Source organism: Symphodus melops (genome assembly GCF_947650265.1).
Source record: "Symphodus melops genome assembly, chromosome: 11".
Taxonomy (NCBI): Eukaryota; Metazoa; Chordata; class Actinopteri; order Labriformes; family Labridae; genus Symphodus; species Symphodus melops.
In genome coordinates this window covers 12,014,666-12,029,166 of record NC_136701.1, presented here as the reverse complement: position 1 = coordinate 12,029,166, position 14,501 = coordinate 12,014,666, and the positions used below count along the sequence as shown (strand labels likewise).

The following is a 14,501-nucleotide window of genomic DNA, read 5'->3' as shown; positions in this document are numbered from 1 at the left end:
TCGTTACAGGTGATACATGCCAATGGATTTGTTTACAGCTTCTACCCATTACACCTGGCTCTGTGTGTGAAGTATGCATATTTGACAATAAACAACCTTGAATCCTTGAATGCATTACTATACATATTCGATTTTCAGTAAACGTTTCAATAAAATACTGTTAATGAGTTATTAAATTACTAAACCACAACAATGGAACAGTGTGTTTAAATATACTGTGGCCCTTTTAAGAAAGCCTCCAAACCATACTGCACAAACCCGGAAGTTAGCATTCATGCTAAAATGTTCAGTCTGCTGAGTTGGACCCGACGGTTCATTCTGAAATGTGGCTTTCGGAAATGGCCAGAGTGACATTCTTTATTCTCTTAAAGGTCACTGAGGTCACAACCATAAGGGGGCGGGGCAACACCACGGGGTGGCTGCCTCTTCTCATACTTCCAAGGGATGTCAGTGATGAAACCAAGCAGTTCTATGGCACCACCCTGTGGACTGTGGGAATACATCTAATTCACCTGAAGGACAAAAGATGCAACCTATATACTTCCTTTTTTGAAGTACTACCATTTGTTCCTCACTCTGAAAAAATGTTTACTTGCTATATAGCAAAATTTAAGCAGATACTATGATGATATGTAGTTGTAAAGCCTGTCAATAAGTGACAGATTATATATGGCAAAAGGGAATGAGCCCAGTTGAGGATGATCTTTTAAGGTCACATAGAAGCTGGAGAATGACCCTATGATAGCAGAAATGTCTGACATTTAGCATTTTGATTGACTGATTGTAATTTCACTTTTTGTCTTACTCACTTTGATTTCTTCTTGTTTCATTGATTTTGGTTCTTATAAACTATTGTCCAATCTTCCTGTCTAGTTCTTTCCTTCCTTTTACTCTAATGTTTGATTATTTTAAATGTGAAGCAGAAAGAAGAACATGTATATTATTTGAATCATTTACCACATTAGCATAGAAGTGTGTTAGGGTGGGGTTGGGGGTTCACTAGTGGAATTGAGAGTGGATTTACAAACTCATGAGATTTCAGCCTGTGTGATCTACATGTAACTTTCGGATTAACGCTTCAAAAACAGCCAAATGATGTGTTAGGTTTAATGTGAGTTCAATATGTCGCACACTGTTTGAGTGATTGGATTTAACCTGAGTAGGGATTATTCCAACATTATGTAATAAAATATCCCTTACAATATCAACAGATTTATGATGCAACATTTTATATTCACTGTGCACAGAAATTCAAACATTCAGTCTCCTACATCAGGGAAACTTTTGAAGGTCCTTTTTATGGACTTTTTCAACCAATCAATGTAAGGTCTACAATAAGGATCTAGGTTTATTTGATGTGAACATTTCTATTAAAGAGATGTTAAGCAGTGAAACAGGGCCAAAGATAAAACTTGATGACAAGTGGCGTACAGACTATTGATCAGATCCTGAACTCGGGGAGAGTTGCCTCTGCTTGTTTTCTGTTTTATGGTTCAGACATAATAATCATAATATTATTCAAATGCCCTAAATTTGTTGTCATATTTAACACATCTTTGTTTCATTGCCAGTGAATATAAAACTAATATCAACCAAAGCACTTAATTATCCCTATATAATTCAGAAAAAAAACTAAATCTATAATTGCTTATTGCTGTGAGAGATTTGAATATGGTGTAGTCGTAAAACACTAGTGACAAACAAATTTAAAAACAAACTTATTTACATTACAAACAGGGGATATGAACCATGTCAAATCTTCTACTTTGATATGTCTTTATTATTCACAACAGTTGACTGTATAATTTGCCAGGGAAACCCCCTTCAGGGAGGAAAGAAATCAATAAGCTTGAGCTCACATGGCTGAGAAGACCCCAGCCTCACATTTGTTGTACAAGACTAAGAATTTACAGTGCCTGGATGTGAAGCAGGTTCGCTTCAGTCGGACAAATGTAACATTTCTTCAACAACAGCTTGTTAATTGCATTTAGCTTACTCTCAGCTATACGTCCCAATACATGGCCTATCTATTATAACCAAGTATCTACTGCGAAGCTTGCCACACCCCCTTTCGAGGAACGCCATTTTGTTGACACAGACTTGTAACCATATTAAGCTCAATTAAAGCACCTCTAAACCCTAACCCTATAAAATCATGTGATGTCTTTAAAGAATATTCATAACGCCACAATAACAGTATGTCCATGTTAAAGCAGCGCTGTCCTGTCTGTTAGAGAGTGCGTGTTTCAAGTGTCCGGCCACCCATTTCAACATGAAACTCGCCTCATTGACGTCACAGAGCCATCTTTGTCCACCTAATCCAGGCGGCTGTTTATTACACCTTCATTACTGCACGGACCCTGACAACGCCAGGCTCTAGTAAATAGCCTGCAGGTGCCGCATCGCCGTAGAAATAGGAAGAACATATTTTTTTTTGTAGACTCTCAGCGGCAAATACGAGCCAGAAAATCCTCCTGGGCTGTAGAGGCAGGGAAACGCCACAATAACCAACCAAAGGGTGCCAGAGGGTAGAGAGGAGCGCAGAAGGCAATCCACATCCATCTGCCAGCCACTTAGCACGCGCTAACATTTCCAGTCCGGATTTCAGCACAGCTGTCTAGCCAATACAACCAGGAACATGTAAGTACAACACCCTTTTAAAAGCTCCTTATTTCGGCCAATGCCAGTTTATTAGCGTGTTACAGTTTTTGTCCTCGCGACGGATAATAGCAGGATATTCGGGTTTGACGCTGTCTCGTGCATCCCTGCCAATCTAATTCTGCGGTTATTTTTCTGGTGTCACGTTCGTCCGTTTGTCATTCCAATAAATTACCGTCGAATTTGATTTTTTACAGGGTAATTGACGTTGTTGATATGACCCAAACGCCTAAGTGTTGTGGCTAAGGTGGTGGCCTAACCTTGAGGCAGACCGTCGTTACAGGTTTAAATCTAATTCATCGCGGAATTAGCTGTATTTTTTACAGTTTGACACGACGAAGGAGCTCCGTGTTTATTTATCGCACGTCTCTTTTATTCCATTGCTTTCCCACCGGAGCCAGCACGCGCACATTTTTTCCAGTCTGGACTGGTTTGATTTTGAAAAAGGACACCTTCTGTGTGATTACCCACAGGCTAATTAAAACCACAAATGGGAATATAGAATGAAGCCTTGAATAAAAGTACGTCGTTCCTTCATGAAAATGTCATTACAGAACAGGTGATGATGAGGCCTTTTTTTTTAAAATAGCAAGGACATGATGTTGAACACTGGACGCGCTGACTATTCGACGAATACTCTACAGACCGTCTAATACACGATGATATTATTAGCTCTGAAGTAGGCTTAGGCCTAGTTTACGTGATATTTGCAACCTACAGCGGGGGGTGGGGATAGCCTAGCCTCCTACTGTATATTTCGTCGATTGTCGTGAGGGCGGACAGCTATATATCTCAACACAATTAATTACATTTGCGTTGCCAGGGACAAAAAAAGGAAATGTTCCTTCACACGTCATATTGGGCTGTTTCTGTTTTAAAACAAAATATGAAGTCCCTGTGAAACGAGGAAGCTAAGGAAAGATAGCCGTGACCGTCTTCTCTGTCCGTTTTTTTTTGCATGGCAAGCAGTTGAAACGTTCAAAGAAAATGGTGCCAACTCACGACATGCCTTTAAAATGGGTGCTAACACTCCCTCTGTGGGCAATAAGTCTCATTTGTCACTAAAATCATGGCTGTCATTATAAGGAAGCTCCCCGCCCTCTATAGTGTAGGCTTTTCATTGTATTTACAGGCCCGTCGTGCTCGTCGTGAAACGTCATATTTTACAGGACATCGTATAGGCCGTGTGCGTGTGTGTGTGTGTGTGAATTGTGAAAGAGAAATAAAAGAGGTGAGTGTTGAGGGATGGGATCCAGCTCGGTAACATCAAACAGACTACTTTAGTGAGGCAGGGATCAGACGCTCTCTGGTCTGAGCTGCTGTGTCGCTGTCCAGTGCTGAAATGTCGCTCTCCAGTGCTCAAAGTCACACAGCGTGCTTATTCAAGACAGGGGCCACCCCAAACACTGTCCAGCTGTAGTTGTATTTTCTGCAGTTATGCAACTAGTTTAAATGGTAAACGATGTGATAGGGTTGTATCTATAGATCTTCATGCAACATAATGAAAACCTTACACAGACCTTTCATTTGGGTCACTGGAGGACTAGACTTTAATTTTAAATCTTTCTTGAAATGGTTTGAGTATATTAAGCATGCATTTAAAACCATTTTAAGAACAGATGAATGTAAAATCAGGCTAAGCCAACGTAAAAAGGAAAAAAAATCTGATGCATGTGCCCTTGTCATGTAGTTGACGGCACAAATAAAATCATCCGCAGGTTGAGACAGTTATGATGTGAAGGCTAAAATGTATTGCCAAACTGTCTTTTGTAAGATTCTGAGATAAGTAGAATATTTACCAGGTGAAGTTTTCCTACCAACATTACCTGTTGACTGCATCAGTCAAGATCAGAGATGGCTGCTTAATGTTGGTGCTGAGCATTTATTTTTATTTTTTTTCCATTTGAATCTAACACAGCCATCAGTGTTCACAGGATGTAGACGCTGGTGAGAAATCTTGTCACAGCTCTAGCAGCTCTTCCTGGTTTGTGCCAGTTCAGAGGTGATGATGGCATACATCTCTGCATATATTAATGTTTTGTGGTGATAAGTCATGCTGAAAAGAAGCAGACAGTCATAAGAAGTGTATAGGAGTAAGTATCAGCTGAACTACCATGTTTCATTAACAATAAAACTCTAGTCTGGTAAAAGAAAAAATCAAAATATATGACGTTTAGTACAAATAATGATAGACAGTGTTACAGATCTGGCATGTTGCTTTTCTGTTGGCTGGCAGCTGACGGGGACCACCAGCACCATCAGGCCAACTATTCAAAGGATTTGTTGTTGTTAGAGGATTAGTGATGTGTGAGCATGTAAAGGTGACCTTTATACACAGTTCTGCCTCACTCGAGCGTTGACGCTGTTACGACTGAGGTTTATTCATTAGAAGATACTCCAACCTTATGTTTCTTCCATTCAGCTTTTATTATCTGATTGATTTCTCTGTTTAGACAGTAATAGTGCTTGCTGAACGCTGAGAAACTACATGTAAGCATGTTGAGCCTTAACGGCCTGTGTCATGTGCTTTGTATCTGCAACATCAAATTAAAACGTGTTTTTGATTCATTCTGGAGATTTTGAAGCGACTCTGCTGCACATTCATGAAAATAAAGTGAGAGCAGTTGTAAGAGATGATCCTATTTGAGTTCATTTTTGAATAGTCATGGTTGGTGAATGTTTTATTTTTGTCCCTCATTGTTGGTTGTTTTTGTGTTTGCTGTTTGGACGATATCCCGAATGTTCTGCAGTTTGTGTCGTCTACCTAACTCTTATGCTAACCACAGTTTCCCTAATTCTACTTAAACAATAACAGCAGCTCGATGCAACAGGATTCACATAGAACTCTCAAAACACACAAACAACTAAAGTTTGAGTTGGTCAAAAGCAAATCTCTGTAAAGATAACTTTTAAATGTTAGACATGACTACTTGTTATATTAATGGTCATCTTTTTCTCCCACTGTGTTAAACAAAGACGTAGAGCTTTCACTTTTAAGTGGAACATGACACTGTCGCTTACACCGCCTGCCTCTCCCTGAGGTCATTATTGGCGCAGAGTGCGTCTAAAAGAATAAGTCTATGTAGGTCAACAATACAACATGACATGACACATCTACATGACTTCTGCAGAGCCTGCAGTAGTCGAATCTTTTTTGTCTGTGATTGAAGGTAATTATCTGGACTGTTAAGTGATAACATGTGGATTTGTTCCAAATATACAAACGAGAACTGATAACGACTATCTCATTTAAACTTAGAGTTCCCAGCACTGTCAAAACTCCACACTCATCCGTCAGACACAAACACTATCATAAAGAGTGTACCTATGACAACACAAAGCTCAATTTCTTTGCTTTATCACCTTCTTAGGCTACATAAGAATCACATTGCAGATCCCATTGCATAAGTGGGGCTAAGTACACATCAGAATGAGTTTCAACACCAGCGCTGTGTAAATAAAGATCATTTCCTGTTGATCCCCCTTTTTCTACATGTCTGATGAATGACATGTATGTTGTATCAATATTGAATGTTTTTATTTGCGTGTCACCAGGTCTGCCCCAGCTGGAGCCCCTGCAGCAGAGGGAGGGAATCAGCCTCCCAACCTCACCAGCAACCGTCGTCTGCAGCAGACACAGGCACAAGTGGATGAGGTGAGAACGTGCCTACAAGCTCACTGGTCCAAAAAAATCACACAAACCATTATCAAACATGGTTAATAAAAAATGTTCAGACCAAATCACAACAGCTTCCTCCTGTCAGATGCTCACATTGAGACAAGCTGTCCCGATACGCTATATCGCTGTGTGTGTGTTTCCCTATAGGTGGTGGATATCATGCGTGTAAACGTGGACAAGGTTCTGGAGCGTGATCAGAAGCTGTCAGAGCTGGACGACAGGGCCGATGCCCTGCAGGCTGGAGCCTCTCAGTTTGAGACCAGCGCTGCAAAACTCAAGAATAAATACTGGTGGAAGAATGCCAAGGTGAGGACATGCACACACGCTTAGTCTAATACCGAATGTGCTCGTTTCAGAGCGGCTTTAAACTTTGCTTGAATGGCAACTTCCAGGAATTTGTGGCCAATCACAGTTGTTGATTTCTCTATATTGTTTGTACACATGCATCATTTCTTTTTTTAGGAACATCAATATCATTTTTGTCATTCATAGAAATGTGACATATAGATTCTACATCATTATGAAGTAACACAAAGTGTTAGTGTCAGGAGTGCTGCAATTTGAGGTCAGTGAGGTTAACACAACTGAGGATTATGCAACAGTTTAGAAATGGATGATGTGTAAGAATTAATTATTCAAAACATGAAGTAAGTGAATGTTGTGTCTGGAAGTGGAAATGTAGTGTGTGCTTTATGAAGCTGATTTGAGCCAAGACTTTGTTTTTCTTATCCACTGGAGTTTTCGGAACAGGGTCAAATATTTGAATTTGTCAGTTTTTCTAATAACATGTTCTGTTTCACCTCTGACTACAGATGATGATCATCCTGGGTGTGATATGCGTGATTGTCCTCATCGTCATTATTGGTAAGATTCTATTGAACAAAGGTTTAAAAATGTTGATTTTAAACGCTTAACAGCAAAAACTTTACATTTCATATTTTATTCACACGTTCTTTTTTTATTTTATTTAATTTTTGATAATTATTTGTAAAACGGTTTTGTCATATTGGTGTCATATATTCTGTCTCTGGAAGCATTCCTTGAAGTGATCAATCAGAGCCTCATCACTTTGATCTCTTTTTTTCCAGTGTACTTCAGCACCTAAGAAGAGACGCTCCTACCCCAGTCTAAGCCCAACTTCCTCGCTACAGAAAAAAAAAAAACCAACCCTCAAATCGATAACGAAATTAACCATGAAAAAGTGATTCTATATATCTCCCAAATTAGCCTTGGTATAACACCCCTAAACCCTTCAGGGCCCCATGGCTCCCCCACCTCCACCACCTGGCCTCTGGACCCCTGTCAATATTTGTCCTGTGAGTGTGTGGCCCTGTCTCCTTTCTGGGTCCTCTTGGCTTTTCTAACCTGCCATAACGAGAACCAAACACTTGTGACGATGCAACAACAGAAAAGGAACAACGATTGGCGATAATTGTTACATAACTGATATATATAGTTCTTTGTAGAGTTTTATTCTGATATATATATATACTGTTTTGTAGGTGTGTGTGCGTGCGTGTGTGCATTTTGTATTTTTTATTTTTTGTATTAATTTTATGTATGCTTCAGCGTTAAATACTGCCTATTAATCAGTGTGTATTGCATGTTATCATCATCTGTCGTTCCCCTGCTTACTCTCGCTCTTTTCGGTGTCATTTTGCACATTGGAGTCAACTCCACTTTATTAAGGAAATACCCAAATGACTATCCAGTCCATCTCTGTCTTTGGAGACAGTTGAAAACAAGCCTGAGAATCAAAACTTGGACTTTAAAAAAAAAAAAAGTTGCATCAAGTTACAAAAATGAAAGCAACTTTATCAACAAAACTGCCCATCACAAATCGTTAGCTGCAGATTTCTGTAACCTGATGCCACGGAAATCCAAGTTTTTCTTTCTTTCCAGGCTCTCTGAGACAGTTACAGATACTGTGACTGATATTTAAAAAAAAAAAAAAAGAATGCATGAATTGTTCAACATATCCCATCAAATCATCATTCACAGACCTTTCCATCTGACCCCCCCCCAAATCATCTAAGTGTCATTTCTCTTTCTACCATCGATGACTTACTTTCATCTGCTGCGTCTTTAACTTCCACCCTTCACCTGTCTCTCAGCATGCTCAAACACCCCAATTTCTTCGGATAATTTCTATACTGCCATAGTACAGTTTGACCAATGTCTGTAGATGTTTCTTTTTTATTTCTATATTACGTAGTGTCTTATTTCGAAAACATTCCTTCATTGCAGTCTAGTGCAAATGGTCTTACCGTAGCACATTTAAATGTAAGTATCTTTCAAAAGAAAAAATATACATGCGATGAACTTGTGTAGAAAACGTCAGTCATACAAACCATAGGAGAAAATAGCTCTAGTTAATAGCTGTAAGGGTAAGCTATTATTTTGATTTTGTAATATAACTGATGTTATCCTACACTTACAGTATACTGTGGAGATGTCATAAGCATAAACTGTGGATACAGGCTTGTGAAAATGAAGATAAAGCCGGGCCAATGCCTTTATTGACAATTAATTAATACTCATTGGCCCATTACTACATGGACACATAAAAGCCTTAGTCTTCAGTCACTTCTATTAGTTACTGTAGAATATTTCCAGTCAGAAACTCCTCACACTCCAAGTTTGTGTCGGAGGAGTGGCTGACTGCAGGGACAAAAAAAAAAGAGAGAGAGAGAGAAAGGAATCTGTTTAAAATGCACAGACCATCCTTGTTTTTGATGGCGCTGTCGGGCTGCTCAATAGCCTGGCCTAAGGAGATCCTTGTGCAGCGAAACCTCTCCAAACGAAGAGCACACAACGAAAAGTGATCATTTAGCCTTATTTGCAAATCTAGAAACAGGGAACGAGGCTAATGAGGAGCAGTTAGAAGAAGAAAAAAATCACAGTTGAGTTCAGTCGTGCACCTTCGGGTTAGGCTCAGATATTTAGCGTGACAACAAAAAAAATTATTCAAAAACATAGTGGCACTCTGAAGACGAGTGTTTTGCTAGCGCAGTGGTTCTGTCTCAGTGTTTCTCCCTATAGTTAAGGCCTTTTTTTCTTTTTTAAATATAATAGATTCTATTTTTTATTATAGTATATTTTTGTGTGATACAGACGGGTAAAGAGGAAGTGTGCGATCAGTACGATTGACCTCTTTACCTTCGTCTGCTGTGTTTTTTGTAATCCAGCTCTGTGCGTTATACACTGCCAAGCAACAAGGGAGAGGCTTCTATCCTTATTGTCATTTATTTCAGTGGTGCGCTCGCTGGTCTGGTCTTCAACCTACTTTTACATCTACTCCTGTGTACTCGTGGCTGTTAAATGAGCAGGAACGCTGCGCGATGCCTGCGTTTTAACGCTCTGAAGAACTAAAGCCTTGTACACTCTAAAATGATAAACCTAAAATCCTTTTGAGTAAAAATGGTATGCTAGAAGGAGTTTGAATTCAAATTCACAGTATTTCTCTTGTGACTGTGGCTCCTCTCAGCCCTAACATTGTTGGAGCTCAGTTACTCAGTCACGTCTGGCTCTCTAGAAATAGGAGTTTGAAGTTTGAAGGCAACTTGCTCTTGCTTACCGATGCCATTACTTACAGTCGTAAACTTTAAAAAGATAGGCTTTCAGATCTAACAGTAGGCTCTAGTCACAAGGAAGATATAAAGACCATGAAACCACACGATTTGAAAATAGGAGTGTGTGGTGCCTTAGTAGTCTTGTCTCTTTGCAACATGACTTTTATCTTCCCCACCAGCTGAGAAGACCGACCTGCCCCCCCCCCCCTCCTTAGCTAAACTCACTGCACCCTACAGTGAATATGTGTGTTTCTGTGTGTGTTCAGGTGCATCAATGTGTGTGCATGCGTGTGTTAGAATAGCTCTGTCTTGGGAATATCCCCAGTTTATCCCAGCAGATTAGGCCGCTTAAATCTCAGAGTGAGGGCACGTTGTTTCCTTGACCACTGAAGTACACGAGCAGAGAGGTTACAGATCTGCCGGCTCGTTCTTTTACAAAGGACCCAAACCTTAACTGACCCACACTTCCCTGAGTACCCTACATGTTTCACCTGAAATAGAACTAAAGTAAATAGTAAAACGATTACCAAAGACCAGATTTCCATTCTTGTGCTGCCAATTGCCATCAAAAACAAGCGGAGAGAAACAGGTTATCTAAACTATGTTTGAAATATCGAATACCCTCTTAATCCACAATAACAGGACTTTTTAACTATCACACACTGTTTATACAGTGTGTCAGTTTGGCTTTTGTGTGTGCCATTTAAACATATGCAAGTAAAACCAAAACATAAGGCCCCCCCCGTGCTTCGAATCTAAAATACAGCCCCCCCCCCCGCCCCCCCCCAGTGATCATGTGACTCCTGGTTTAAAGAGCTTCTTTGAAGGTTCAAGTTTGACACACATGATCCTATATAAGTAATAATAGCACAACTCGACTTTTTTCTGTCTCCATTTAACTGCCAAGTTCCTCCATGAAAAGAAATGAACTAACTCTAGCTGTTAAACATAAAGAAAACTGATGTAAAAAAAAAAATCTGCATTGTTTGGTGTTGTGTAATGGGGGTGTTTTGGGGTTAGGGGTTCCTATATCCTCAGGTTTAAGGCATTGGCATTTTACCAAAACATAAATGATGAGAAAAAAAAGTACATAAAGTGTATGGTTTATGGTAATAGAGAATCATAATAGTGGTCCTTTTAGCCATCCTGCAGGATTAAACCACACACTGGACTGAAGTGAAATAACACAACTGATTGGGGTAGGACTTCTGTGTTATAAATCCAACCGTTGTGAGTGCTCAACCAATTTGATCACAGTAGTGAAAATGAAGTGAGTGCTCCCTCTTTCTGTTGCTTTACTGTCTGTATACAAAGAAGTGCGCATCTATTTTAACACCGTGGCACTTATTCTGTTGTGATTTGTTCATTTTGTTGTCGGGATGGGGAACACGATTCAGAGGAGAATATTGTTTTATGTCGACTGAGGGAAGCGTTCAGGGATCTCAATCTAACACTGCGTTCACGCTCATTTGGTGGTGATCATACATGAGAAAGACAGATATTCAAATCTACTGAAATCATTGGAGTGTACAGCGTGGAGAGTTTCAACCAGCGTTTCCTGTCACCGCTAAATGGGCTGAATGCAGTAAAAGGAGGGAACCTTTTGAGTTCCTGAACATTGACTGGGTGGCTATAAATGTACAATATTCTGCTTTCTGTATGTTTTTTTTGTTTTTTTTAAACCAAATCTTGTGTTTTTCTTTTACATTGATTTAGTAATAAATCCAGATGTCACAGAATTATGTGGAAGCACTGATGGGAAAAGGTTAAGCAAATGGGGAATTAATGGGGAAAAAATGAGTATTTTTACCTTCAATTGTCCAAAATGCTTAGAATGAGTCTACAGTTTACATCAGATTGCTGTTTGTACTTACAAGATCTATTTTTTTTGTTTAAATCAGTTTACGCTTGAGGAAAGATTTTGATTTCTTTTTGGGACTGGGGTTTCTGGGATGAAGGCCCACATTGCCGCTGGTTGTCTGGTCTTACAGGAGGGACAGGACTGGAGGATCATTGGCAATGTGATCAGCTTCATTTGATCTTTTTCTTTCTGTTGCTTTTATTTGAATAGATTTATTGTGCTGTCATTTGGTATGGAATTAGAAATTAAGAAAGGTTGACTAAACGTAAATGGAGAGGAGACTGAATGAAAAACTAAAGTACATAAAATAATTGTAGTGTAAATCTATCAATGTCTTATTATATTGATGAACATCATGAAATATATGTATATTGGAAAAACAGTACCTGTGACAACTTGTACTTTTGTGTGTGCTTCATGTGCTTTGTGGGTGTGCAACAATGGGCAGATGCAATTTTGACTGCTACTTTGGGACCTTATCTGACCTGTACGAATACCTATAAATTTATTATCAATTCAAAGATACAGCTCTTTATTTACTTTATCCTAATGACATGTACGTGTGTTTAAAATTACGTGGAGACCTGGAGCCATAAAGGTGCACATTTCGACATTTATCTCTTCTCAGAGTCATGTTTCTGCCTCCGACTTCGACCTCCTGCCTACACAGACAAACACACACCAGTGTCTATGACAACACACACACACACGTCACCTGCCTGTAGTCTCTGCACACTCTGATCCACCGCTGTATAATAAGTAAGCTACGATAGCCTGCAGTGTAGTGCCAGTATTAAGGACATGTACAGTAGGTAATAGTAGTTAGCTAATGAAATGACTAATAGATACCTTAATTCCTGTCTTATTGAGCGTTGCCTGTTAGTTAAAAATAGCTTTACTCACAGGACTTTCAACACTGTAGCCTACTGCTAGTAGCACACCTAGCACAAAATGCTACAAACAAAGGCTAGATTATGTTCTGGTTGGAGAAGGATAGCTGACACTGTACAGTATGCAACTCTGGCACGTGTCTGATCTGTATTTAATGAGTTGATGGGAGTAAATTGACTGTCCCTGAAACCCGGTTTCTCTACCCGGCCTAATCCCAAAAGCTAGAGCTAAAATGATAAGAAAACCTAACGAGCTAATACCACAATCAAACTGATCTGCGTTTTCTGTCGTTCGTTTCAGTGACATAAATGAGTGTTTTCAGAGGAATTAAAGCTTGTCCACCACAGATAACACATAAACGAGTTATGATCACGGTGCGGTGTAATGAAACTACCTCTTTTCTCACAGCAGCAGCTCCAACACGCTTGTTGTAGTTCCGGGTTTTCGCCACCTGGTGTCACCATGACAACAGTGAGCTCTCGTATGTAAACTGCACTAACAGGCAAACAGCCATCTGTCCGTGTTGAAAAGAGACGTGAGCTCATGCATAAAAAAACATAGGCCTAAAATATTTAAATAACATAACATTAGTGCATTATAACGTGCAATGCTTCATAGCACATGTGTTTAAAATGAAATTAAGGGAAAATAACAATAGCCTAGTTTGTGCTACTAATGTTAAGCAAGGATAGTTTTCTGAGCAGGCTGAATCGATACTTCATCAATCATTACGTGGCCCTAGCAGGGGTCAATGTCTACGCTATCATAGATGAGTAGGGGTCCCCTACTCACCAATGATAGTTTAGTTTTTATCTGTTAAAAGGCCTAATGTACAACGTTTTGCTGATTTAAAGCATAGGGCCTTCAAATAAAGAGGGAGAAGTCTAATATAGTAGGCCTAACATTTTTTCACGTCATTGAATCGTTTCAACAGAAATAGGATCACTGCAATGGCTATCCCATTTTCATGACCTCAATTTTTTTGTCTAGTCATCCGTATCCAACCAAGTCCTGCATGACTTTTAGAGGGTCCAAAATTTACGCTGTTCAATTTTGCAGATTCACAGCATATTTCTGTCTATTGCTGAATTTCTCTTTCCACTGTGAAAGGGTTTTTAACATTCCTAGGAATGATTTTGTCATTACTTGCAGTGGACTAGCTTGCAGCTAATGATGTGTGTCCTTGGCATCTGTCATTTTAGGGCAACAAAAGTCTGAACCAAAATCCAAATCTCACTTTTGCTATCAGATTTATTAGTTTAATTTCAGTGCAACATCCTGTTCACACTAAATGAGGTGCTGAGAACAATGTATGCACAATATTCCTTTTTTATGAAGTTTGTCCAATAAAAAGCTGTTCTTCCAGTCTTCCCTCTTTACATCTTGGAGAAGTACACAAGCTCCTTGAAACAACTCAGCTGTTGTCAGAAAGTAAATGTTGATGTTTCTTGCAGTCTGGAGTCTTCCTGTTCCTGGCACCATCTTTAATTCCATGTCGGACTTATAATGAAAAGCAGTATACAACAATTTCCAGTCAAATTTTTATCTCTGCTTATGATTTAATTTATTTCTTAGGTCACTTAAAATCCTGCCTACTTTACTGCACTTCATAATTGAAAGATTGATCTTTTTTTATCCTGTGGAGGGAATATGAGAGGAGCCACAATTACAGAGGACCGAGAGGGGAACAGCTGTTATGAAATCCTCAGATATGCACTGTCACCTCCTCCGATACATGCACTTTCACTGGGTTTTTCGGCTGTTCTGCATAGTTTCATATAAATCAAATGTTTGTATTAAAACAATTAACTTGGGTAGAATGTGTTATGCAGTAATAGAG

The 14,501-nt window shown here is 39.4% G+C and overlaps 1 protein-coding gene and 1 long non-coding RNA gene across 2 annotated transcripts; one reads left to right on the top strand and one right to left on the bottom strand.

The window, feature by feature from the left end:
• The first annotated feature begins 2,270 nt into the window (after positions 1–2,270).
• vamp2 (vesicle-associated membrane protein 2) lies at positions 2,271–12,387 on the top strand. The gene is made up of 5 exons (XM_079355463.1): positions 2,271–2,640; positions 6,214–6,313; positions 6,485–6,643; positions 7,150–7,201; positions 7,426–12,387. Coding segments are annotated over exons 1-5 (330 nt in total). The 5' UTR covers positions 2,271–2,638; the 3' UTR covers positions 7,443–12,387.
• LOC306831382 lies at positions 4,180–14,182 on the bottom strand. Its single transcript, XR_013780077.1, has 2 exons — positions 13,056–14,182; positions 4,180–4,714 (listed from the first exon to the last, which is right to left on the bottom strand). It is a non-coding gene; the product is annotated as an uncharacterized lncRNA (long non-coding RNA).
• Positions 14,183–14,501: the final 319 nt, after the last annotated feature.